The 27413-nt window shown below is 43.6% G+C and overlaps 1 protein-coding gene across 2 annotated transcripts in view; it reads left to right on the forward strand.

Annotated features, from left to right (window-relative positions):
* Window positions 1-27413, forward strand: part of SLC35F4 (solute carrier family 35 member F4) — a 188416-nt gene that overhangs the window by 144450 nt on the left and 16553 nt on the right. Inside the window, exons 2-4 of one of the 2 annotated variants that reach the window (XM_077820593.1) lie at window positions 8665-8853; window positions 12911-13208; window positions 22573-22792. In XM_077820593.1, the coding sequence (XP_077676719.1) occupies window positions 8665-8853; window positions 12911-13208; window positions 22573-22792 (707 nt within the window). The remainder of the gene's footprint in view (window positions 1-8664; window positions 8854-12910; window positions 13209-22572; window positions 22793-27413) is intronic. The other variant, XM_077820594.1, reaches the window with a different exon arrangement.

Raw genomic sequence — 27413 nt, forward strand, 5'->3', positions numbered from 1 at the left:
ACAAACAGGACAACACAAGAGTGCTTTCACTTAAAGCTAAACTTTACTTAGTCTCAAGAACTTATACACACATCCGCAAGAGGTTAGTAAAACATCCCCAACCCTTGATAATTACCAAAGCTGAGCGTGGCTCTCGAGTGGCACAGTGGAAGCCCATCTGCCGCTGGGAAACACAAGATGCATCCAGAGAGAGAGAGTCCAGTCCTGAAGAGTCCCCCTTATTTATACATGACTAATAGAATGACATGTCCCTTAAAGAAAACTTGTTAAGCAAGCAGTTCCAATGAGCAAGCAAGAGGCTCCTTCTGATTATCGATTAACCAGGTGTGGGTTTTTCCAGAGTTTGTAGCCTTGAGGCCCCAATAGACATTCCTGGGGCACATCCTGCTCTTCTAAGATGCATGTATCAGCAACTTCAACACAAGTATTATCAGGAAGGATGCGGGGTCAAGCTGCCCTCCCTGTGGCACCCAAAAACCCCCTTCCCCTCCTGCCTTGGTTAAGCTAAGCCTGCTGACTTGGCTAATTTACAGCCTGCTGACTTGGCTGCTTTTAGCAATAAGCCATAGTGGTTTCAGGCACTTTACTCATTTGCCAAAGTCTCCCCGTACAGAACCAATTGTGTAAAATGGTCCCTGCATATTTATTTACTTTCTGGATTATTGCAGTATTTTAGTTGTGAAGGACATGAGACTGCTTTGCAACATTTATGAATGCTATATGCTCCATATGTGTCTGTTTTAAGCGGGGTAACTGTATGAAAACATGGGGTTGATTCAAGGCCAGAAAGAGTATAATGGCTTCAGATAACTACCCATTGGCTAACACTTAAAACACCCTTCAGGGGCCATTTGCTTTGAGGTTCTACCTCCGACCACCTGCAGAGCTCACCAGCCTAGCTTGCCAAGGGAAAGGATCAAAAGGATCAAAAACAGGAGAAGCAAATGCCTGAGACAAAGGACTTCGGGGAGGGGGGGATAAAAGTGACACTCTCAAGGGTAGGGATGGGCAGGTGTTGGAAGAGACAATGAAGAGAGTCTCTGCCAAGGGATGGCAAGCCTTTAGGTAAGGTAGGCATGTGTATAGACCGTTTCTTGTTTTAAAAACCTTTTGCTCTTTTGCTATCCTTTGTTCCTACTCTTAAGAGAAGGAAAAGTGCCTGGTCCCTGTATACGCTACTGGTCAGAGCTCCCAAAGGAAAGGCTTGCAGCTGGTGGTGAACCCAGTCGGACCCGCTAGGTAAGCACAATTGATCCTCAGTGTACTATAGCCCGGGATCTGGTGGGGGAATCCCAGAATTCCATCCCAGGAGGCGCACGAGGCCTGAGGGCAAAGGCCAGTGCACTCGGGGAGACCAGAGAAGGAGGCACAGATGTAGCTAGCTCTGTAACCATGACACAGGTATCCTCAAATTCTAAGCAATAATAGGTGATTTTAGGCTGACCCGATATGTTTCTAGTGGCAGATACTCTTGAGGATGCTAGGGGAATTGAGTCAACCCATCCCACTGACCTACCTCGCCTTCCAGAATTGTTTTTGTAGCTGATTGGTACGGAAATGCTGCTCCATTTTTTACATAACACTTCTATTATTCCGAGTCTGCCTAGACTGGGGGAGGTTGGCAAGGACCCCTTTGTTCTAGTAGACACTGGAACATACTGTACTGAACTGACCTGCAGATGTGTCACAAAGACATTGTTATATTTAGTGCTTCAATGGATTTTGAAGCTAGAAGGGGAGCACTACAGTGCCAAACAGATCAATACCCATTTGCACAGTAATACAGACTCTTTCTACTAACTTTGGGTGTGATTCCTCCTTGGGCTTCCCACTTGCATTGGGAGGGGGTAAATTACTATACCCCTCTTCAGCGCTCAGTGAACATCATTGACTGGCATGTGGGGGGTGGGTGAAGCCATGACTCTGCCCACTCCGTCCTCACTTGTATCTGCTCCAGAGCTCTTACTTTCCCAATCCCTGTGTCCAGGATCCTCAATCTGGGCATAGTCTATGTGGGTGCATCGGGGGCATAGAGGGGGGATTTATTCCCTCTTATTGTTGTAGCAGGGTACAATCTCTTAGATTTAAATTACATGCTCTTAGATTTAAGCACCTGGTGTAAGAGACCCATCCTGTAACTGTCACTCACATGAGCAATCCAATTAATTACATACTCATGTGAGTAAGGGACACAGTTGAACTGAGCAGCAAGTTTTGGATTTACTGCTGTTCTTGGAAATTCATGAATGGCAGAATACGAAAGGAATCCACACAGGAACCAATCAGCTAATTAAGATCATACATTAACCATTTGCTTACTTGAATAATCAAAGTAGAGCATGAAGTTATCCTCTTGCTAGCTCTATGCAGTCCCATGAACTCACTTCCTGTTCTCCCGTGTATTATTTGTTAAACCCGCTTGTTGCTTTATGTATTGTCATAAAATTATATTATAAGCTTTTTGAGGTGGGAGAGGGGTCGTACTGCAAGAAATGCTGTCTTGGAGATTTGCCCCAATATCTATTATGATAAATTTTTAAAATAAATCACCAAATTCTGTGCAAAATACAGACTCATTCTAAACTGATGGTTCATGTAATGTAAGGTCATCGACCAGATTCATCCCTGGTGTTACTCTGCAATATTCTGATGAAGTCAGGTAAGGGTTTGGTACAACAGTAAATGACAGATTATGCAACAGTTGCCAGTAGCTTATGTAAAGTAATCATGTAAGAATGGATTTGCTAGGCAGATTGTGTGTACAATTACACTAACTCCATGTTCTCCTTTGAAAAACTGATTTTACCGAGTGAAACCAAAAGTCATTCAGAGGTGTGGAGGGGGAGCTGAACATGACAGAATACAGCTTTCTGCTTCACTGCTTGTCTCTATGAATCTCACCTCCTGTCCATAACCAACAGCATTTGCAACAGAGAGACCATGTCTAGGGAGAGAAATCACGGGGGTGTGGGAGGAAAAGCCTCGGAAAAGTCACTGAAACTACGCACAATAATCCTGTTGCTTGGTTTAGAAATGGATCTGTCCCAGTGGGAGTGATAATTGCCATGGTGGAATGTGAGGAGCTGTGATGGGAAGTGTGGGGGTTCTGAAGAGAGGAGCTGATGGTGGTATTCTGGTCAGGTGGATGGGGTAAAATGTAGCCTTCTGTGGGGGACGTAGAGTGTGAGGCACAGTGACGCAGTGTTACACAGATCTCAAATAATAGTTAGCAACATCATTTAGTTCCTTGAACAGAACGATCCGCAGAAAAAGCGGAAAGGTTTGATATTGCATTCTGAGGAATAAGTGAAAATCCATTCACTCAGGGTTGAAGAGCCACCACTGGCCTAGCACTGGGCTGGGATTCAGCAGAAGTGGGTTTGATGACCAGCCACAGGCTCCCGGTGTATCCATGGGCAGGTCACTTAATCTTACGGTACCTCAGTTCCCCATCTGTAAAATGGGAGTAATACTTCACAGGAGTGTTGCAAGGGTAAATCTGTTAATGATTGTAGGCACTCAGATACTACAGTGATGGCAGCCTGGGAAGTACCTAGACAGATTGGGCTCCATGCAGATGATAGGGGCTACATAAGCTGCTCTGTGCCAACACCAGCCCCGGGGACCCCTCTTGAAGTCACAGTTCCTTCCAGGCTCCTTGTAGTGCTTTCTTGGGGTGTGTTACCCCCCTGCCTCAGCAAGAGAGAGACGTGCTGGTGCTAAATTGAGTGACAGCTCTCAGACTGCTAACTACCCCAGACAAACTTCTCAGGACTCTGCGAGCCCTTACTTTGCCTTGCAGGTTAATATTTGGTGCACCCCCTGTTCCCTAATTTGCTAGAAGCGTTCCCTTGAAGAGTGCAGCCCCTGTCACTGGGCACTTTCAGTAATTTCCAAGTCTGCTGCTTCCAAAGAGACTGCATCCACACCAGCTTGCTGGATTCAAGTGGGAAGGCATGTGTTACTTAATATCACAGCACTGAGATGACTTTATAGTAAAAGGAGAATAAGCTTATTAACAAAGAACAGAGATTCAAGTGAGTATTGAGTAAGAATAATGGAAACAATGATGGTTACAAATAAAACAGAAGTATAACATGCTTCTAAGAGACTGATCATTACTTGTAACAGGCTAAAACCTTTGTCTAAGATAAGTTTCTAACCTAAAGCAACTGCTCAGTATCAACAGCCTTCAGGGTTGGGATCAAACTCTTATGGATGCAAAAAGTGCTGTCTTTTTTGCTCCCTCAGTAATGGATAACCAAAAGGTTCTTGTCCCTTCTTATAGGCCAGCAAACCTTTGAAATGAACCCCTTTGAAGGGTACCCCTAGGATAAGCTCCTTGTTTCCTGCTGCTTTGTGTTCTGGTGTGCTTTGAAACCAGGCTGCGTTCTCATCCTCCTGTTAACTTGTTTTTCCTGTTTACCTCAGATGCAAATGAGGTACTTCTATCATATTTGGCTTATCCTGATCAATGTACATCAGAGATCTAGGCAGAGGGGTAAATCAACATTCCTTTGTGTCTGGGAAAAACTTATCAACTCTGCCTGGTTACATAGTTTAAACATATTTTTAGTATGTACATTCAACTTCCTGACTGGCAGTCATACGCACATCACACAATGCTCATGATGACTAATCTGATATAAGCTTTCATATGATACTTCACATGATGTTTTTAATCGGTAAATACTATGACAGCAATGTGTTAAGTGTAGTGAGTTTATCAGGCTTGCTAGGAAATTGCCGTTCCATGACAGTGAACCCTTTGCCAGTTGGCTTTTAGGGTCTCTGAGGGTCACACTCTCCTTTTGCTCTGAGGAGAAGGTAAGTTGTTTCACCCTTCTTTGGGGCGTGGCTTACGTCCCACATTCACCTGGCCACCTCTGACAACCTGTGCATGGGAGGGCAGAGCCATAACTTCACCCGGTTCTGCTCCCTCCACACCCACTTGCTTGTCTAGGGTTGCATTGGGAAGGCCGGCCCTGCCCTTGCCGCATCCAGGAGCTGCCAAGCACAGATGGGTTCTTGCCGCATCCAGGAGCTGCCAGGCAGAGATGTGGCCAGACCCATCGGCTATCCTTCGATAGCCACATGTGACAATTCCTAGAAAGAGAGAAGAATATATATCTCTGTGGCAAATACTGCTCTTGTTAGTCTGGTGCAAATCCAGAGGGACTCCATGCATTTCTTTACACTGCCTGATAATGTACAACTGCTCTGTGAAGAAAATAAAGAATAGTAGCTTTGCAAGCTCTGCTTTTGGTTCTTCTATTTTAAGCCAGAGCTAACAAAGTGCATGTAGGCATCTGTGATCTGCAAAACAATATGTGAGCTTTCTTTACATGGTACTGCAATCTGTGATACGTTGTCCTTGCTGCTAATAAAATAGTAGGCTTAGATAAATTATCTGGAATATATCTGCTCACCTTCACTGTCAAAATATATCCTTGAAATATATTTAGAGCCTAAAATGGCATAGTCCAAAGCTTTCCAGCTCTAACAATAAACTATTGATTAATTGCTGTGCTACCTGATTGCTCTCGAAGATCAGGGAAGAATATTGCACTAACACAAGTAGTGTCTTCAAATTAAATATAGTTTCTTAATTGGCAATTTCAGTCTCAACTGCTTGAGGTTCTCAACACATGCAAAAAGATTGATGCCACACTGTTATACAGCATATCAATAACCAGGAGCTGTGTGTGCGTGTATAAGAAAAAATGCTTTCTGCAGTTTTCGTTGCAAATACTCCACTAAGCTCCTGCTGAGGCTAATCCTGATGCTTTATCCAGCACTAGATCTGGATTTATGGATTGGGATGTGACCTGTCTCTCCTAATTGTCTGCAATCTCTTTGGGATACATATTTCTATATTATCCTCATTTTATCATTGATATGTAAAGGCCAAGAAGTACATTTTCAAAAGTGACTGGTGATTTGGGGTGAGCCATCTTAAAGGCTGATTTTCAGAGGGTGGGTGCTCAGCATGTTCTGAAAATAAGGCTCTTTTAAGGTGCCTCAATGTGGGACCCCCAAAATAACTAGTGACTTTTTGAAAATTTTGGCCTAAACGTATTGATCATTTTAGCCCCTGGGATTTCAGACTGTGGATGTTGCAAGTACCATTTGTCAATTGTAGAGTAAGGCATTGTGCTGTGTTGTATGAGGGAAATGTTCCAGATCCGTCATAATACTTAGCACGTATGTTGTGCTTTTCATCATCATCAAAGAGCTTTACAAACTTTTCCTAACCCTTTTGGGGTAGATAATATTATCCCCCTTTACGAGGCAGGGAAATATGAGGCTTGGAGAGATGACGTGAGCTGGCCAAGACCACAGAGAGACTGGCTGTAAAGTCAAGATTACAATGTTGATAAATTGTAGTCAATTGCTTGACCACACTTTGGTTCATTATGAAATATGTTCAGGAGACCAAATAACCAATATTGGTCTGGTTTACTGCTGAAAGCCAATAGTAATACAGTACAGGATAAAGGTTCAATACCACACGAGTCTCTGCGAAGCTGTCTCATGCAGTGTTGTTACATTCACCTTACATAGAAGGTGTGCTCTCATAGTTACGCATTTCAGCTAGGAGTATTTATAGGATGATTTTACCAGTTACAAAACTCATAAGAACATAAGAGCAGCCATATTGGGTCAGACCAATGGTCCATCTAGCCCAGTATCCTGTCTTCCAACAGTGGCTAGTGCCAGGTGCTTCAGAGGGAATGAACAGAACAGGCAGGCATCGTGTGATCCATCCACTGTTGTCCACTCCCAGCTTCTGGCAAACAGAGGCTAGGAACACTCAGAGCATGGGGTTGCATCCCTACCCACCTGGCTGGGGTCTCAGGCGTAGCCCTTGTGTTGAACTTCCGCACTGGGGTGAATTTCTCACAGAGAGAACACGGATATCCAAACTTGGAGAAAGAGAAGGCTGGCTGATAACAACTTTGAGGCAGATCATCCTCAAAGGTTTAGCTGGTGGTTCTGACTACTGTCTACCTAATATAGAGGAACTGAACTGACAGGATCTGGATAATGAAAGTTGCATCTGTTGGAGAGAATGTTCTTCTGTATAATGACAAGACCGTACCTACAAAACATAATTATTAGCCCTGTTTGTATCTTCCACTATGTTGTATGTGGTGATAGTAGAGCAAACGTGACTTCAGATTTGCAAATGGGAAAGAACATACAACACCCATCCCGCCTTCCCAGAGAAGGATGTAACTTGTTTCATGGGCTCCATCAGATACGTTCCTCTGTGTCTATATGCCCTGGTGCCATTGTTTGGCATGGAATTACCTGCACACACAAAAAGCCCAAGTGTTGCTTGTTGGTTGTGTAAAGAAGGAATAATCATTCTGTTAGTCTGCTATATCGTTGCACAGTTGGCATCTTACAAGCAGGGTTTGTATTCAGTTACATTGGAAAACAGATTTGATTGGCATGCCAAGGTCAGTAGAGTCATGGCAAAGCCAGCAATTGCCAGTGTAGGTATAAATAACACCACAGGTTTGGGTGATAAAGTTACCTATTGAAAATCCAGCTGCTAGGGGAGGGGATAGGCAGCCACAATTAATTTCCAAATCATGTCTTACATTTCTTTCCCTATTCCATGTGATCTTGACTTAGTGACTGATGTGCTGCTTGTGTGCTGACAGGTTAAATAAGCCCCCAGCCTCAAATAAATCTGTGAATCTGTGCAAGACATTCATCACATGGAAGAGAAGAGCCAGGCTTAGTTGGCCAGGTTCAGACCATTATGCTGATGTGTCCATTCTCCTCTGTCATCTGCTGGTTCTTCATTCACTCCTGCAAGTTCTCGCTCAAAGAACATGGTGTCTTCCTCAGCAGCAAAATTTATATCAACCTAACATCTGGTTGATTCCAGCCATGTATTTCTGGGTTCTGGGTCTTACCTGCTGCTTTCCACCTCTTCTCCAGCCTCCTAGGGATAAGCACCTATTCCGCCTTGGTGTTGTTTCCATTGAGCAGAAGGAGAAAAGACAACTTCTCTGAAGACCCGAGGTGCCGATGTGGCTAGCCAGAAAGCATTTCAGCACCCTAACTGGGTCTGAAGTCATAAAGCAGACTCCTTCCAGTGATAGAAAGAACAGTTGTCCTGGTTTCAGACGGTTATCACTGGCTTCTGTTTCTATACAACCATCAAGGACTTCAAGTATCCATGGTGAGACACTCTGCAGGATGTAACAAAGAGGAAACTTTCCTCTGGTAAGGCTGTCCTTGGTGACACCAGGGGAGGATCATTCCAAGAAAATCCCTTCCCATGCCATGAGGAAATGGTGTCCTCCACTCTTGCTTGTTTCAGTGTCAGTGGTCAGGAAGGGTCCACGTGAGTACAAATGCCTCTTTGATTGTTCAAACCAAATGGATGACGCATGGTAGCTAAAAATGTGTTTCAGTTTAGGACTCTAATTCCTTCAGGAAAAACAGTTAATCATCGTAGGGAGCTTCTGTGTATGGGGGGGAAGATAATTCATTTTTGGCCAGCGGGGGCTTTGATTATTGCTGTGTGCACCCCTCCCCCATGAGTCATTTGTATGCATTTCACTGTCAAGATGTTTGAAATCCCACAACACCTTGTCCTCAAGGGCACTTACAGTCAAACTTATGCAAACTCTTTCTTCTCAGGTGTCTCCCGATCATCTGTCACCCGATGCAAGCCAGGAGCCAACTGCCCCAGCACACGCAGTGGCATCAGTAGGCAGCTCTCCCCTTTATCTGTTGCTGAAGATTCTGCTGCTCCCATTCTTGAGCTGCAGAGTCGAAGCCCCTCTGGAATTTGCCGGCACAGCAGAGTCGAGAGGCAGATCAGATCAGGTAGGCACAATAGCCGCATATCTGGCAAGGCGATATGCCTGCAAAAGGCTGCTTTCGTCTGTCTTGGAAGGATGCCGTGGTTGATGCAATGTCAGAAAGCATTGACATGGTTTCCTGTGCCATGAGCAACACAGCCACACGAAAGCCATTCCTTTGTCTATTGAAAATTGGGGTTTGGAGGGATTGAAGAGTGTAGGGGAAAAAGACGCATGGTCCCTAATAGGAATATATGGTTTAGTATCTGAGAAGTTGGATGTATAAGCCCAATAGCCATGGAAGACCTTTAAAGGATGATAAATAATAACACACCATTAGTTTTACAAAGTGGTGTTTCCTCAGCTTCAGCCAGGCCAGAGCCCAGGGACCCTTAAAAGCCAGCTCTATTCCTTCTCAAAGCCACTGGCCCTCTCACCTCAGACCATGGATGTTCTGAAGAGGAGGAAGAGAAAGAGCAAGAGGTGGAACGATATCTAGGCAAGACCATCAACCCCAGCTCAGATCACCAGTCAGCTGCTGAGGAAGGCATCAGGGCTTACCGCAGGATGTAGCCTCCCCCTTTACTGCAGCAGTGTAGCCCAAGTGAACCTGTAGGTATGGTGCTGCCTCTAGTTTCTCCATCAGCAGATCAACCTGGGCACTGGTGGCTCCTTCATCCGTGTGGGTGGGATGGACACAACTATGACGCATTGGCCTGAGGCAGAGTTTTCAAGTCTGCTGAATTCTTCTAGCAGGAGGAGAGCAGTTGGGACTGAAATAGCATCATTGCCCAAGCTCCTTGGGAAAACCCTGGAGTCAAAGTGGCAAGAGGAGGAGGAGGCGGTGGAGGCTGAATCTCCCAAACACATTGAGAATGTGGGAGTTGAGTCTCCTTTTCTGTCTCTCCATTGCCCAAACTCTGAGAAGAGGCAGCCATTTCTAGTGTCCCAATCAGCTGGGTGAACTGAGGGAGCTAGTAGTCCTGTAGAAAGAAAGTATACGAGTTGCAGAGAGAACTGCTGGGTATCCTGGAGAAATATCTGAGATACCCTGAGACAAAAGTGAATAGCATGCAAGAAGGATCATACCCAAGACACTAGAGACCTGATTCTGATCTCACTTATACTGGTGATCATTCAAGCCAACACTTGTGTGAAACCAAAATCAGAATCAATCCTGAGTTCCCTAAGGAAGACCTTGGTCCCTCTGAGGAGTGGTAGCTCCCTGACCAGATTCTCCTTGAACTTGGCACCCTATCACGTTTGACTGCATCCCTTTTTCAGTTCTGGGCATCCCTTTCTAAGGAATAAGATCGAGCAAGGTTGTCTTGGGAAAGTACTGTAGCTAGACAGGGACAATATAGGTCCACATGAGGAGTAGTCACAAAGAAAGCATAGTGACCTAAATTTCAGGTCTACAAGATGGATGGCGGACACTGATGCATGTAGAAGAGCAGCCTGTGCATTATGCTGTTTCACGTACCATTCCTTTGCAAGACCCCTTTTGTTACCATACTGCCATTCAGCCATAATAAGCAAAGACTATGTTAAACGAAAAGTTAAACACAGAATGTATGGGGTTTTCTGGTCACTAGCTGCCTTCCAATACCGTGTTCCTCCGGCCACAGTGTCTTATCAGTTCTGTTCCTTTTCCTCTGCGCTTCTTGGATCCCCGAATTTGTTTCCATGCCCATGACAAGTGATGATTATTGCTATGTTGCTGATTGGATTAATTGCAGACACAGAAGAGCTCTGCCATCTTGGTGGTTGTGAAAAGTTATTTACTGGTTGCTTTGACTGATGTGTTTGTTTATTTTGTGGTAGCTCACCCTTCAGCATCTGCGCATTGGTTCTGTTTCCCTGCCCAGGCCTGGCTCCACCCTGATGACCAGTAGAAATGGAATCTTTGGAAATTTCCTACCCGTTTAGTATGGATTTATTTATGCCCATTATACCTGTAGGCCACCCTCTTGGAATCCAGGCCGCAGGCTCGTTATTCAGAATTGTTAGGTTTTTTTAATCTTTGCTGGTGGATGAGACTTTTGAAGAGCTTAAGTGATTTTGGAGCAGAAATCCCATGGACTTTTGAAGGAACTTATGCTACTTCCCCTATTCCACCATATAAGATTAATCAGACTGGAGGCTCATGTACCTTTTTGAACCAAGCAAGAACTCACAAGGAGTGTATGTTTCTCTTGTTTTCAATAACATCCACATCTGCGGCTGCAAAATCCAAACCAAATGCTAATGATAGCTTCGTGCACAGTTATAGTAATTACATAGTTGTTTGGTAATTGGAAAATGTAGGGCCCGTGCAAAGGTGTTTTAGCTTTCTATTATTCTGTGATTACTGTAACTGTTAGATCAATGAGAGTTAATTGCTTCATAGTTCTGCATTGCAGGTAACCCCATGTGTGAATATTACATAACATGTTCTGTGCAGGCATCTCTGGTTTGCAAACAAACTATAATTTACCTTTCAGTAGTAGCGGTCAGTCATTATTAGTATGACTAAAATATCATGCTCTCGCTCCTGCCCCCCATCAGTTGAAGAGAATGTTAAACTGACTGCATTTTGTAAAAGCTATCTTTTCAAAGCACTTTCTAATTATTCTCTGCCTGTTATTAATAGACCTTTAATTTGATTTGAACTCTTTTTTTCACTGTTAAACGGAACAGCTAAATAGCTGTCACTTTGGGCGTGAACAAGGCTCAGCAGTCTCTGTCTCTCGTGCTGTTTGCTGGAATGGCTGCAGCGTTGTGTTTCTGTAACTTAACTCTTTTATGAGGTTAGATTGTTGGCCTATTGCTCAACCCGCAACCTGGAGGTCCAGTGGGACTTGGGGTGGGCGGGCCTGGTCCCTATCCTTTGACTTCTCTGGTTTGGGTGGCCCAACGAGGAGTTAAAACTCCTGCTGGTGTACCTCCTTACCATCTATATTCAAGAAACAGACCACTGCACAGTTGCAAAATGCACTGTTTCCTCATTATAAAGTTCTTGGTTATAGTGCATTCTCTGATATAATTAAAAGAAACACTTCCGAGATCAAATTCACCCTGATGTACCTCTACTAACTTGGTCCACTACGTTTAAATAATGTTAATCCTATATCAAAAGCAACTACATCAAAGGGAAGTCAAGCTTTGGTCTGAAATCCTGCCTTTCTCACATGTTGTTATGTTGACCTGCTCTATAACAGAACTCATGATGTAGCCTGTCTTCACAGCTGGTGTATAGTTCCTATTCACATTAATAAACAAATGGATCCCCACAATATATAATGTTATACACTGGTCAAACCTATCGACAGTAAAAACATGTAGTTAAGGTAGCTGTTGTTCATGTGGAGTAGCTACTTGTAGTGATTTTTAACATTAACCCCTTTATTCCTGAAACCAAACCACCATGCTACATTCTCATGTAGTAAGATAGGCTGACTATTCTACTGGCACATCAGACCAAGGAGCAAAATTAATCAACTGTTTCACCATTTCCACAGTAACTAGAGTATGGAATGATCACAATCTATTTCTTCTTTGTTTCTATCTACTGATTTTATTACCAAGATCTACTTTTGTTCCATTTCCATTTTTAACTGTACAGCTGCAAATCTGTCTCATTCTATGTGATGAACTTTAAAAGGAAATGACCAAACTATTTTTTCCCTAAGCTTGTAAATAAAAATATGCTTTCTGAGTCAAGACCTTTGAATTGTAAAGGCTTGTTCCTAGTTTCAGATCTATGGGCTTACATAGCAAACATACAGTTTTTGGTTTTGTAACATAGTTGGCCTTAAGAGAGGGATACAGCTGTACGCTACAGGCTTGACTGACAAAAGAAGGCCTCGAAACAGTGGCTGGTATCTTGTGCCACTGTAATTTGGTTGTACTTTGTTCCCATCACCTTGAAATTGCAGTTGTTTTATTACTGAAGTACTTCTTTGCAGCATTCCAGGTGTTTGTCTGGGGGGCATTGTGTTTGGTCCAGGGGGATGAGGTGCTAAAGAAACCGATACTATAGCAGAAATTATGAATTGCTTGAAATGGATCCATTTTGCCTGTAACTCTCCTCTTTTTTTCAGGAGAAGAAGGGACACAAACCCATACCGAGAACAACAGCCAAGAAAACCAATCACAGACCCGGTGTCAATCTTGCACATCTACATTTCTTAAGGTTGTCTGGGGATTTCTAATAATCTTATCAGTCTCATCCTCTTGGGTTGGAACCACACAGATTGTGAAAATCACATATAAGAACTTTGACTATCCATTTTTCATGACTTGGTTTTCAACAAACTGGAACATTATGTTTTTCCCCGTTTATTATTCTGGGCACCTTGCAACTGCACAGGAAAAGCAGTCTCCAATCAAAAAATTCAGGTGGGTTTTATTGTGACACTGTTGCTTTAAGCATCTCCATAACTGTTGACTCAAATGACAGCTGTTTTCTTCGACTCTAGTTATATAGTTTGCTTTTTGGTGTGATGGGGCAGAATAAAGATCACACTTTATTTTAAGGTCCCAGTCATATATAGTTTATTAGAAGTTAATAGATTATTTACATATGCTTGAATAAATGGTTAATTTTTATAGATTGTTATTGAGTTCAACAGGTCAATTGGTTGCTTATAACCATGGATTACAAACATGGATTATACCTTGTATTGATGTGCTTATAGCCATTTATGGCAGATACTATTTGCACCTGTAACATACAACCTTAGTATAAAGTCTGACCAGAATAAATCAGAGCTGGCCAAGATGAAGCTCAAAGCTGGGGAGATGGAAGACCGTGGCTTGTCTTAAGGGCCCCTGTAGGTGGAATAATGGTATGAAAACCATTTCCCCATGCCCCTGTGTAGGCTTTCCACATATCAGGCCACAGTCTGCCTTGAGGGGAGTAGGGAGATGGCTTTCATCCCCTTTCCATAAAGGCTGCTTCCCCCCATGCTGGGAGACCCAGAGAAGGAATTGTGAGTTATAGAGTCACACTGCCCTCCCTAGTCTGCGCTTTGCACAAAGCAGCTACACACTGCACTTTGCTATGGGCTGAGAGCAAACTCAATCTGAAGTGAAGAAATGCTGGGAGCATAATTGCAGTTATAATGTTAGGTTATATGGACAGTGACATACACATCTAGGGTTGCCACCCATCCTGTTTTCACCCAGACAGTCTGGGTTTCGGCTTGTCTGTCTTGGTGCCATTTGACAAGCCCTGATGTCCCTTTTTTTTTTCAATCTGGGAAGGAAGAAGTGGAGAAGGGGATGAAGCCTTGGGAGAAGAGGTGGAGAGGGGGTGGAGTTTCAGGGGAAGAGGCAGGGTTTTGGGGGAAGTGGCGGAGAAGGAGCGGGGTCTCGAGGGAAGAGGCGGAGCAGGGGTGGGGCCTGGGTGGAAGAGGCAGAGGAGGGGCAGGGTCTTGAAGGAAAAGGCGGAGGAGGGGTGGAGTCTTGTGGGGAAGAGGCAGAGCAGGGGGTGAGGCCTCGGGAGTCTGGTTACCAGTCATTAGAAAGGTGCAACCCTATGCACATCCCTGTTCCTCTCCAGTAGCCATTTTGCAATTGCTCCAGGGACTGCAACTTGAATTCAACTCACCAGAGGTAAAACGTCTTGCCAAAGCAATCATAGGGCAATTTTAAACAAGGGCCAGATTCAGATACTCTTACTCTTACTTGGTAACACCTTGCTCTGCAAGCAACCCCACTGGTTTCAACAGTGTCTGTGAAGTAAGGTATTAGTAAACATATGGGTATCAGATTCTGGTCTGGACTCCTTACTGAGGGTGGAGTGATACTTCCATTGAGAACACTAGGAGTTTTAACAGCTGCAGGATTGGGGCCTATGGGCCAAATCCCTCACTCTGATGCTCTTGTAGGGATCCTAGGTCTGAAGTTGGACTTAAATTATTATTTACATCATATCAGACCATCTAAAATTGGACAGTTGCACTTAATTAATTGCTGCTTCAAAGATCACAGTGGTTTGTGCAAGAACGATCCCTTCATCCTGGTTCTTCCTAAACTGTGATGGTTTGTGAGAACACCAACCACTATCCGCTTGGCTTCTGCGTGTGAGGCCAGGAAGGAGAGCGTAGCCCAATACTAGTAAATATAGAACAAATGAATGAGCATCAGGATGAATGCTTTGCTATTATCTGTGTGAACAAATCGTTTCTGTGTGTAAATCAGTTAATCATCTGATTATACATCCACCACAACAAAAATCAGAGAATAACCATTTGTGCAGCCTGCAAATTACTGTATTATTAAGAAAGAACCACCTCCCCTCTACCAGTTCATACAACCTATAATCACTAAAACATGTATGCCCTGTACTATGCCCTTGGACACTGTAAAACAGTGTTTTACAATTTTATTTGAATTAATGCACTTTCTGGGCCTGATCTAAAACCCATTGAGTTCAATGGGCCAGGCCCTGAAAAGGAAGATTCTGCTTTGGTTGATGTTGACTGGAAGTATAATACTATCAGCTGAATGTAGACTGTGTGGGCCTGATCCTGGAAGCTGAGGAGCATCTCCTGCTGAGTATCCTGAGAGCAGAGAGTGCTGGGCACCTTGAGGGATCCATCGCCCCGGGCCATATGTCTGGTGCAGTGGGGTTTCAACGTATTCTTATCCAAATTACAGGGATTTTATTGTCAGCTCCTCCCCACCCCCACAATGGCTTCCAGGGATCTCTCTCTCATGGAATACCGAAATGTAACTAGGACATTCTGAGAGCTTTGACCCACACTCACAAAAGGCCCCTGGATTTAAAAAAACCCAACAACACAAACCTTTAGAGTCCAATTGTCAAAGTTGGATGTATGTATTTGCGCGCATATGGGAATTTTATGCACACAAATGTCAGATAAGCAAATGCAAATCAAGTACTTGAGCGTGTACAAATGGCAAGTTAGGTGCCAGGGCTAATGTGTATGAGTGTTTGCTAGTAGAAAATCAGAATTTGCCAACAGATATTATGTAGCTCCCAGAGTATTTCCAATTCTAGGTATATGGTGAAATTGTGGTATTTCAGGCTCCAGTGTGTGTGTGGGTGCGGGGTATCTGTTGGCAAATGATGACTTTGTAATAGTGGCCAGTGTATCTGATTTGCACAGGCACATCAGGGAATTAGGTAGTATTATTATTTGGGTTCATATATTAGGTGAACCCAAATCTATCTATGTAATTGGGAACGTCCAGGTGTGAAAAATCATCCCATAATACTATCCAGACTTCTCCTTGTCTCTTGAGATTTTTTGTTTTTCTGATTATTACCATCCTAAAACATCATTTATTGTTTTTAAAATGTATTTATAGTTATTACTTTTGTGCTTTAAGCATTTTCCCTGTTAACAAGTTCTCACTTTCATTTTCTACCATTTGCTATTTCCTTTGCTGGCTTTAGTTTTGTGAAATAGATCATTTGTTTCAGTCAAGTCTGGCCCATGCTTACCCCTAGGCTAGTAGTATGTGTGTGGTGTTGTTTTTTTATTTCTGTAGGACAGAGTGATTCACTGGTGGCTTAAAGAGGCATGAAATTTTGTCCCATAGGTTCTGCAACAGACCATAACAAATTATGCCTATAACATCTCCACTATGGCAGTATTAATGTCCTCTCCTTTCGAAATATCACCCCAGCCTATCAAAGCCAAACAGAGCCTTTGTTGCTTCTTTTGCATTTAAAAAAAAGTCCTGTTAGTCAGGACAAAGTCTTGGTTTTCAGCTTTCGGTTTGCTGGATTATGAAGGTTAAAGTCTTTGAAACTGGTTTGAAACTCTTACCACTTACCCTTGAGATTCTGTTTTTTAGTCTCAAAAGTGACTCACTGTTGCAACCGGTCCCCTGAATTTCAATTTGCAATTTTAGCCTTCTTAAGGTAGAGTATTTTAATACAACTCCTGCCGTTTTCCTCCTGGTCGTAGATTAAGCGTAAGCACCTGCCAGAGAGCCTGAATTGTGAGGGAAGCATGAAGCCCGAACTCTTTACGAAGGGCGAGTAATGAAATGTTGTGGACCTCACAGGGAAAGCGGTTCCCCCTTAAAAAGTCAGCCTTTGCCAATAGTCTACCCACAGCGGTATGTGCAGTTGTTCCCTGGAAATAGTTGGATGGCATCTCACATACCACTGAGTAAGGGCTGGTACCAAGTGGTGGTTCCCTAATGGTGGGCACAGTAGGATCTAGAGTGCGTTCCCTCAAGCACTCAATCCAGAATACCTACTGCACCTAGGAGTCCAGGGAAAGCCAGCAGGTGCTGAGTAGCATTGAGGCCCTGAGGACAAACGTTGTTTATGGCTGCGGGTGCCAGCAAGAGACGACTTCGCTGGGAAGTATTGAATTTCTAGTGACAAGCAGAAGCAGAGCTCCGACTAAATGTGGTTTGTCACTCTGGCCCTCTTGCCCCTGCACTCCCCACAGTAGCTCAGCCAGATTTCCCCAGTCCCCTTGGGAATTACACTGCTAAATACAAATCCTTACTTCAGAGGACATTTAAGATGAGGGACCAGATTCAGCCCTGGGGTGCCTGGTTCAGCCCCCAAAGTGGCAGGGGCTGGCCCAAGAGAAGGCAAGAACCAAGCCAGCTAAGAGAGGTAATAATTCAGTGCTTCTCCTGGAGGGGCTCTTATGGAGCTGCCTTCCCTATGTGGGACCCGCTGGGGTGAATCCGGCCTGAAGGCTGCACGCCAAATGACCTTTCCCCTTTCTCTGTGCTCCAATTCTTGGGCAAACAAATGTAGCCTGCAGTCAGTGATTTTTGTGATTCAGAAGGTGTCACTTTTCCCTCAGTGTCAGTGCCCTGGAATCAGTGGTGGATTAGCCACTGGGGCAATGGGGTCATGCCTAGGGGCCCCGGCCAAGTGGGGGCCCCCATGCCCCGACCTGCCGACCCCATTTCCCCAGCAGGAGCACTGAGGGGGAGGAGGGGACTGCAGGAGGAAGGGGTGGGGAGGGGCCCGCACTTGGTCTGGGCCAGGGCCCCACAAACCCCTAATCCACCTCTGCCTAGAATGGTGTTCGAAGGCATTGTGCTGCTGGAGTGCCATCTCTCGGCTAAGACACAAAAGCGAGGTAGTGGCAACTTGTGGCCATGAAAAATCTTGTGGTACTTTTTTGCAAGAGTAACATAACTGATGCCCTGGCCAAATTTTAATCCGCATAATTATGTTTAGATTCTACCTATCTACATTACCTCCTGGCAGTTTCCACTGGACTTGGTGTTCACTTCAGTGGTGGAGTGCTTCCGTGTGCCGTTAAAAACAGCCGCTGCATTACATGCCAGAGGTTGGCACGTGTCAGTGGTGAGTGAAGTGACTTCTCTGCAGGTATATGGAGAGGATGGAGTCATATAGGGTGCATTCTGGTTTACAGGCTCCAAGGGCAAGGTCTAGGTGCAAGAGCTCTAGAGAATGTGATACACTGCGCCAAGCTGAGGCTGAGGCCTGTGTGCACAATAGAAAAAGCGAAGTTTGCTAGGGGGCAGGTTTTAAAACAGATGGCTCTTGCCTTTGGAGATGACCTGTTTGCTTTACTACACCAGTTTTCCTCTAAGCCTGTCTGTTTGGGGAAGCCGCTGGGGCATTCGGAGAAGGGGCAGCCTGCAGGGCCCTCTCTCCTTCCCCCATCCACCAGGCATGGCCTTTGAGGAGGGGACAGGTTCCGGGGCCCTCTTTTTTCCCGCCCAATCCCGCCCCCCGGCAAGAATAGCCTTTGGACCCACAGGATGAGGTAGCCAGATTGCAGAGCCCCCTTCTAGAGTACTGTTGATGGCAGATCACCACCATGTGTGGCACTGGCTCGGGGGAAGGGAAAGCTCAGTGGTTTGAGCATTGGCCTGCTAAACCCAGGGTTGTGAGTTCAATCCTTGAGGGGGCCATTTAGGGATCTGGGGCAAAAATTGGGGATTGGTCCTGCTTTGAGCAGGGGGTTGGACTAGATGATTTCCTGAGGTCCCTTCCAACCCTGATATTCTATGAGTCCTCTTATGTAGCAGTGAGTGATCTGATCTCTCTCCAGCTCCCAGTGCCAGCTCCCATTGTCTGCCAGTACCAGCTCTCTGCCCCGCTGACCATAGGGGATGTCAGAGAGAACCTCTCCCACAGCACATTTCTAATCCAGTTTTCCCTTATACAGAATGCACAGGGGTGTGATGTGGTGCAAAGCTTTCACCAGCACTCACTTTGCACCACCTGCATAACACACTGGTGGCTTTGGTGCTGTGTGTAATCTCCCACTCTAAGTCATGCTGGTACCACCTCCCGCCTTCATATTTTATGTAGTACAGACTCATGGGCAGTCAGACAGACTCTGATTTAGTTTACACCAGCAGAAATCCAAACAAACTCCACTGGCTGCAGTTGAGATATTTTGGATTTACAATAGCGTATAGTCCCGATCTTGCTCCCGCTGAAGTCAGTCCCAAAACTCCCATTGATTCCAATGGTACAAGATCAGAGTATTAGCAAGACTGGAATCAGGACCTATATCCCTTGGAATGAAAGATACTTAGTCATATACTCATCTTTAAGCACGTGCCAGGTCCATCCATATTCAACAAAGCATTTAAGCACATGTTTAGTTCCCAGTGAAGTCAAAGGGACTTCTGCACATGCTCATAGTTAAGCTTGTACTTATATGCTTCACTGAATCAAGGCTGGTATTATTTTATTATGTTTACAGATAAAAAATGTAAGACACAAAACATCATCTTACAATTCTGGAACATGCAAAGCTCTCTCTTTCTACAGACAGCATTTCTGACCTGATCTTTGCAAAATATAATAAGTTGTAAGCACAGCTAGCTCAGCAGGAGTAGCTGAGGTTATCCATGAAGCTCACTATGCCAGCATTAACTTGTTGAATGGCACATCACGATCCAGTTTGGAGAAGCAATTTATTGTTACCGAAGTTTACTGCTTTATAGAGCACCTTGGTTGAGTGGTTGCAAAGGAAGAGACAACTCTTAAGTAGTAAGTGGGAATTAATAGAGCAGGTGACTATCGGTGCTCCCCTGGAAAAAAATTATTTGATGGCATAATAGTACCTCCTTGAGTGCTATCCCAGTGACAATGACCTTTTAAAGGGCAGGTTTCAGAGTAGCAGCCGTGTTAGTCTGTATTCGCAAAAAGAAAAGCAGTACTTGTGGCACCTTAGAGACTAACCAATTTATTTGATGGCAGATTTTAAAAATCGTGAGGATAATGGCTTATTAGCTGCCTGAAAGCAACATCTTTCAGAGGTGAGATTGGAAAGGTGATGAGAAGAGCAGCCCGGTGTTTGGATGAATAATGGGATTTTCTCTTGAGATTGAAAAAACTAGCCATGCTGCACTTGGCCAAGACATGAGTTAGAAGGGACTTGATTGAGTTATTCCAAAGAGCACAGTAAATTCTGCTGGTGAGTCTGTTTTTGTTATGGTGTGCCTTAGTTCAGGAACAAAGGGCATCTCCATTAAGTTAATGCCCAGGATGTTCAGAACACATACAAAGAAATTATTGCTGAATGCAGTATATACGACAGTTAATATGCAGATCTCAGTTGCAGGAAGTAGAGCCAAATACTAGAATTAAAATAAACTCAAATGGCTGGATTGATAAAATGGCAGGATAATCAAATTATCCTATTATTTTGGTTATCATCAGTCATCAAATGACTGATAACCAAAATAATGTTATGAGCGCTGATAACTAGTAATAGTATTTTTAGTGATCTAAGCTAAGCAGAATGATACATCGTGTTTCATGACACAAGTTAACTGCCGAACAAGGTCAGGAAGGAAAATCGTTTCCTATGTATTGCATCGCACATTTGGCTAGGTATGTTATGGAGTCAAGTGTTGGACACTGCAAGAAAGGAGGATACTGGATTTGATGGACCAGTGATGACAAATCCTTTGTCCATTTTCAGAATCCAGGCTGTGAGCCTGTTGACCTCTCATATGTGTCCATTTCTTTTGGCAGTAAGGGCTTTCCCATCAAATGTCTACTTCCAGAGGGCTGTGGTAGCTCCCTACCTTATCTCTTGAACTTGGTGATTACTAGAAATTGTAGTTTTTTGGTTTTTGAAAACGAAAATTTTTTTGCTGAAAACTATTTATGTATTTATTTATTTTCTTGAAACCAGCTTATAGAAACCAAAAAAAAGTTTTGATGTCAATTTCCTTTGAAAAACCAAACAGTTTTGTGAGAAATTTTTAAAAATAGAAGTTTAAAAGAATTCCACACCAAAAATAATTTGCATTTTTTGACTCGCTTTAATTAAACTACAGCACGTTCTCAGGAATACTGAGTCATCCCACATACTTTGGTGTCTTCTAAACATTGCCACATGGCATTTGGAATACTCTTGGGTTTAAGGAATTTAGACTGGTTTCTTAATAATACCAAGTATTGTTGATGATCCAATTTCATGGGTCCTAGGTTCAGTCCACTTGAGTCTGAATTTTATGATGCATTCATTGGTGAGATAATGCGTGCTAAGAAGTGGTAATGTTAAGCTGCCTGCGAGGGATAGCTCAGTGGTTTGAGCGTTGGCCTGCTAACCCCAGGGTTGTGAGTTCAATCCTAGAGGGGGCCATTTAGGGAGCTGGGGCAAAAATTTGTGGATTGGTCCTGCTTTGAGCAGGGGGCTGGACTAGATGACCTCCTGAGGTCCCTTCCAACCCTGATATTCTATGATTCTGTATCAAGACTTCAGTCATACTTTGAGTGTCTCATGGAATCTTTTGATGAAGAAGAGAGAAAAGTAACTAAAGACGGGCCGACCTGGTTTGAGAAAGACAATGAAATTTCAAAAGGGGTGCACTCATTTGCCTTTAAGCAGGTTGGACACTAAACTACCCAATCTATCCTCTAACCTGAGACACCACTTTGAATAGTGTCACTTAGATTGTCTCTAAAACCAGAATTTTTAGCACCGACATTCCTGCGCCACCCAATATTAGCTGCCCATACAACTTCATTCAGAGCTGTGTGAAGCAACAAGAGGGTATTTGAGAATCTTCAGATTTTGTTCTCAGTTTTTAGCCGCAAACAAATGTCTCCATTTCTCCTAGTGAACACAACATTTCACTGTGTGTATGACAAAAATGTAGTAAAGTGGAGCCACAAAATGTGGGTTGGGGTTTGTTTGTTTTTTTGGTCAATTTTGCTGACGGTGGGAATTTTTCCACATACCTAACAGGAGCTGTCTGGAAATATTACATTCAGAAGTTAACTGTGTCAAGACTGCAGAGTACTTGAGTTGGAGGGGATAGCTGGCTATTTCCGAGTACTGAAGGTTATTAGTATCTTACCCTGTCCCTCTTTAGACCTTACTCCTATAAAAGAAAAAAGAGAAACCTCCAGGCTGGGGGCGGGGCTGTTTTCAAGCCACTAAGAGCGGCATTTATAGTCCTTGAATCCATGGATTTAGTAGGCAGGGGCTCAAAACTCTGAGTATTATAGACACTCCTGAGTTATGCATGTGAGAACACATTACCCAGGATTGTTCCTGCATAGAGGCTGGTTCTTCCAGGTAAGTGGCTCCTATTCTATTTGCAATATCACCCTGCATGAAGTGGCTGAGAAAAGTAGGATATGTTATTATCGGTGCTGAATATCTCACTTCCTTGTGAGTGTACTGAGTATTCAGGAAGCCCGCTTGACTATGTCTAGAACATAATAAAAGTCTAGAACGTGTTTTCCATGCTCAAGTGAACATTAAACAAAATATGAGTTGAGTATTAAACTGTTTTCTTTTCTTAGGGAATGCAGTCGGATTTTTGGTGAAGATGGTCTGACGTTGAAACTCTTTCTTAAAAGGACTGCTCCCTTTTCTATTCTGTGGACTTTGACTAATTACCTGTATTTACTGGCTTTAAAGAAGCTGACAGCCACAGACGTCTCTGCCCTGTTCTGTTGTAACAAAGCATTTGTCTTCTTGCTTTCTTGGATTGTGCTGAAAGAGAGGTTCATGGGCGTAAGGGTAATGACTTGTATGATTTTCAACCATCTTGACTTTCATAATCAATCTTAAATCCATGATTTAAAGATAGCCATTATACTAAAAACAATGTATGTATATTTTGAAACATTTCTCATTAACTTTGTGGTGCAAATCTAAATCTGAAGTCCAGCTAGGGATCTCAGTCTCTTAAGATAACAGGGTGTGGGTGTGAAGTCCAGCAGAATCGTGACACCGAATTTCAGATGGCGAATTAGCCGATTGAACTAAGAGGACCTTTGATTACCTTGTGTTTAAAGTTCTGAAATATCGTTGGTGAAGCAGAAAACACTTCTATACAAGTTTATTTTTAACTTTGTGATAAACTCTTAGGACCGTATTAGAGCAATTTCGTTTGTAGTTCTGGGCTGATACTGAATTAATCATTTTAAAGATTGTTCTATGCTTTTTCAATATACTATGTATTTCTAAGGACAACAATTTAATTTCCCCCCACACTAAACAGGGATTACATGGGACTTAAGTGGGCACAGGCCATTTATGCAGGGGTGAGTTTCACATTGAGGGTATAAGTCTGATAGAACAGTGTGGATAGGAGTAGAAGTGGGATGTATATTTTTTGTAGCCCTTTGTCCCCATCTGCCCAACAAGAGAAAGATCTAACCCAAGTGGACTTGGGGAAAACTGAGCATATTTCTTATATGTAACATGCGCATCTGAGTATGCGGAATGGATTAGGAGCTGCCTCTGAATTTTTGCTCAGAAATGTCCAGATTCTGCACCATTGCAGTCAATGAAAATATTCCCATTGACTTTAATGGGAGTTGGGTCAGGCCCTAATGATCTGATCTGGTTCCATTGCAGACAGGGTGAGTTTAGCCATTAATGTCAAAGGCAGGGCCCAGGTCAGGCACCTAGAACTGGAATGGGCCACCAGAGCTGTTGGATTTGAGTTCCTGGGGGAGGGTGATGGCGGGCTGTGCATTTGTACATCTGACCTGGCTTTTGGAATTGGGGGCAGGTACACTGAGTGGAAAATCTGCTCTTGGGCTCTGGGGACTGAGGGGAAAATTTCCTTTTCCGAAAGGGGGCTGGATGGTTTGCCAATCTAAAAATGAGAGTATAAACTCCAGATCCTTAAGCATGTGTTTATTTGTAAGCATGAGTAATGCCATCTCTATTCAGCAAAGCACATGCTTACATGTTTTGCCAAATTAGGTCCATAGAGGAGCTTCAGGTCCAGGTGACCGGTTCCAATTCAGACTAGATCAGTAATGAATTTAACCTTTTACTCTTTGGTGGGTGTCCTGCTGCACACGTGACATGAGTTTGGCAGACTCTGTCCAGTTTCCAGCAGACTGGTACCCATATGTCAGAACCCTGTTACCACTAATTAGCATCATTTTTGGCAGTCCCAGCAAAAATGCCAAGGATTAAGTTTGCATTGAGAGGAAATTAATCACTAACTTCCAGAGATTACCCTTTGAGAAGAGAGATGGGGCACATTAGAACCAGGGCACTGTGGGGAAGCCTGTATTGCTACTGTGCCTCAATTTCTCCATCTGTAAAATTGGGATAATAATACTGACCCCTGTTGTAAAGACCTTTGAGATCTGCTAGAGCTACATAAGAGCTAGGTGGTATTATAACTAATGTCTGTACAGTCTCTTTTCATGGCCAGTTATTATTGTTCATAATGGTAGAAACCTTAGCAAAGACCTATGCAGGTGCTTAATTTCAAGTATGTGAGTAGTTCCATAAAGGGAAGGATGGGAGTAATAATCTTGGCAGGGTTAGGGCTGAAATATATACAATGCACATATCTATTATATACCCCATTTAAAAATATTAAATCAATAAACATCAGCTGTAACCAACTGCTCCTCAAGCTGTCTGTAGTTCCTTGGCTAATTCCTTGTAGGCATCATGGAAGGAAGTATGCCTTGAGGAAGGATTTGAAAGAGGAGAGGGTAACCTAGGAAGGTGGTGGAATCTCCTTCCTTAGAAGTTTTTAAGGTCAGGCTTGACAAAGCCCTGGCTGGGATGATTTAGTTGGGGATTGGTCCTGCTTGAGCAGAGGGTAAGACTAGATGACCTCCTGAGGTCCCTTCCAACCCTGATATTCTATGATTCTATTCTATGATTCTATGATAAGTCACGTTTTCTAGACCTTTAATCATTTTTGTTGCTCTTCTATGGACTCTCTCCAATTTGTCCACATTGTTCCTGAAATGTGGTGCCCAGAACTGGACATGATACACGAGACGAGGCCTAATCAGTGCAGAGTAGAGCGGAAGAATTACTTCTTGTGTCTTGCTTACAACACTCCTGCTAATACATCCCAGAAGGATGTTCGCTTTTTTTGCAACAGCGTTACACGGTTGACTCCTATTTAGCTTACGATCCTCTATGACCCCCAGGCCCCTTCCCGCACTACTCCTTCCCAGGCAGTCCTTTCCCATTGTGTATGTGTGCATATGTGTACATTTTCCAGCAGTATGTCCACAGGGATCATTTTTAATGATGTTAATAATCAGGCAGGTGAGTGCTTGGGAAATGGAATGTGACAAAGGAGTGTGAAAAGCTCCAGTAGATACCCAGCCTTCTGTATTTTGGCAAGCCCTGTGCTGCTTTCACTCCTGAGACACACTGGAAACAGGTGTAGTTATATCATCTGAGAAATAAAGGACCATAAAATTACGGGGCTAATAATATTCTCTGAGCTGGTTTTTACAAAGTACTCAGCACCCACAATCAGGGCCAGATTTTCAAAAGGACTCAGCTCTTATTGGGCTTACTCAAGGGCCTAAATGGGTGCTGCTGAGGAATGAGCTGTCTTGAGAATCTGGCCCCATAGTGTAGTTACTCTGCGTGAGTTTTAGCTGTATAACTAATCATAAAGTACACGCCCTCTAAATACTGCACAGAAAGGTCCCAGTCCTTCAAAAATGTCCTCATGTGCTTAACTTTGCACAACCTGTGTAATTCCACTGGAGTCAAGGGAACTACTCACAACGCATGAAGTTAAGCATGTGTGTAAGTCTTTGCAGTTTGGGCCCTGATTCAGCAAGGCATTTAAGCATGTGCCAAAGGCCATTCCTACTCCGGATGGCAGTTAAGCGCACGCTTAACTTTAAGCACATGCTTAAGTCCCATTGACTTCAGAGTTTAACATTTAAGCACATGCTTAAGTGCTTTTGTCAACAGGGGCCATAAGGGCTACGCTTGAATTTTCAAATTTGGCGTCGTCTGGTTTGAAAGAAAGCCCGCTACTGGATCACATTAGAGAGACAAAGTGAATGAGGTAACAGACGTGTTAGTCTGTATTCACAAAAAGAAACGGAGTACTTGTGGCACCTTAGAGACTAACCAATTTATTTGAGCATGAGCTTTCGTGAGCTACAGCTCACTTCATCGGATGCATACTGTGGAAACTGCAGAAGACATTATATACACAGAGACCATGAAACAATACCTCCTCCCACCCCACTCTCCTGCTGGTAATAGCTCATCTAAAGTGATCATCAAGTTGGGCCATTTCCAGCTTCTGTTGGTGAGAGAGACAAGCTTTCAAGCTTACACAGAGCTCTTCTTCAGGTCTGGGAAAGGTACTCAGAGTTTGTCACAGTTAAAGACAAGGTGGAACAGATTGTTTAGAGCAGAAGTAGTTTGCATATATTTCAAGGGACCATTCAAGGTAAAGTGGCCCATTAGCACCTTTCCAGTCATGGCAGGGTGGGAAGCTGGAGTGGTGGGGTTTAGTGGGTTATAGATTGTTGTAATAAACCATAAATCCACTGTTTCTATTCACTCCATGATTTTTAGTATCTAGAAAAGTTGCAAAGTAAAGCTCCCAGGCTTGTCTTTTGAAGGTGTTGTGCAGGTTTCCTTTGAGGATGAGGATTGAGAGGTCAGATATAGAATGATTGCTTTGTGAAAAGTGTTCACCCACAGGTGATGGGTGTTTTTGCCTTTTATCATTTTACTGTGTGAGTTCATTTGAGAGCGTAGTGATTGGTTTCACCCACATAGTAGTTGTTGCTGGGGCATTTAGTGCAGTGGATGAGGTACACCATGTGTGATAGGCATGTGAGGACTTATGGATCTAGAAAGGTGTGTTGAGGGGGGTGTTGATCATTGTAGCAGTGGAGATATGTCTCCAGGTTTTGCATCTGTTGTTCTGGAGGGTCTGGTGGCACTTTGAGTTGGTGAACCCCACATAGGGTATCGTCATAAAGTTATAACCCATACTCAGTGGAGATCACATCCTGAAAGAAATATTTCCTGAACCCCCCACTTCTGTCCTTCAAACAACCCCACAACCTCTCGTTGCTCATCATCAGAAGCAAGCTCCCCACAGACCAGGGCATATCCACTCAGTGTGGCACCAGACCCTGCCAGAACAACGGATGCAAAACCTGTAGACAAATTTAACATTTCATGGATCAGTTAACAGATTGAGGGGTTCTCAAGATCCTAGTAAGCCCAGGGATTCACAGTCACTTTCCTGTTCTTTATGTCTAGATGGGAGGGGGCTAGAAACTTCTTTCTGTTGTACCATGCGGTTACAGTACAGAAGAGTTTGGCAACCACTGGTATAATACATAGCTCTGCGATAGCATGTTTCCTCAGTAGATCTCCT

Source organism: Eretmochelys imbricata, chromosome 6, assembly GCF_965152235.1.
Source record: "Eretmochelys imbricata isolate rEreImb1 chromosome 6, rEreImb1.hap1, whole genome shotgun sequence".
NCBI classification, from domain to species: domain Eukaryota; kingdom Metazoa; phylum Chordata; order Testudines; family Cheloniidae; genus Eretmochelys; species Eretmochelys imbricata.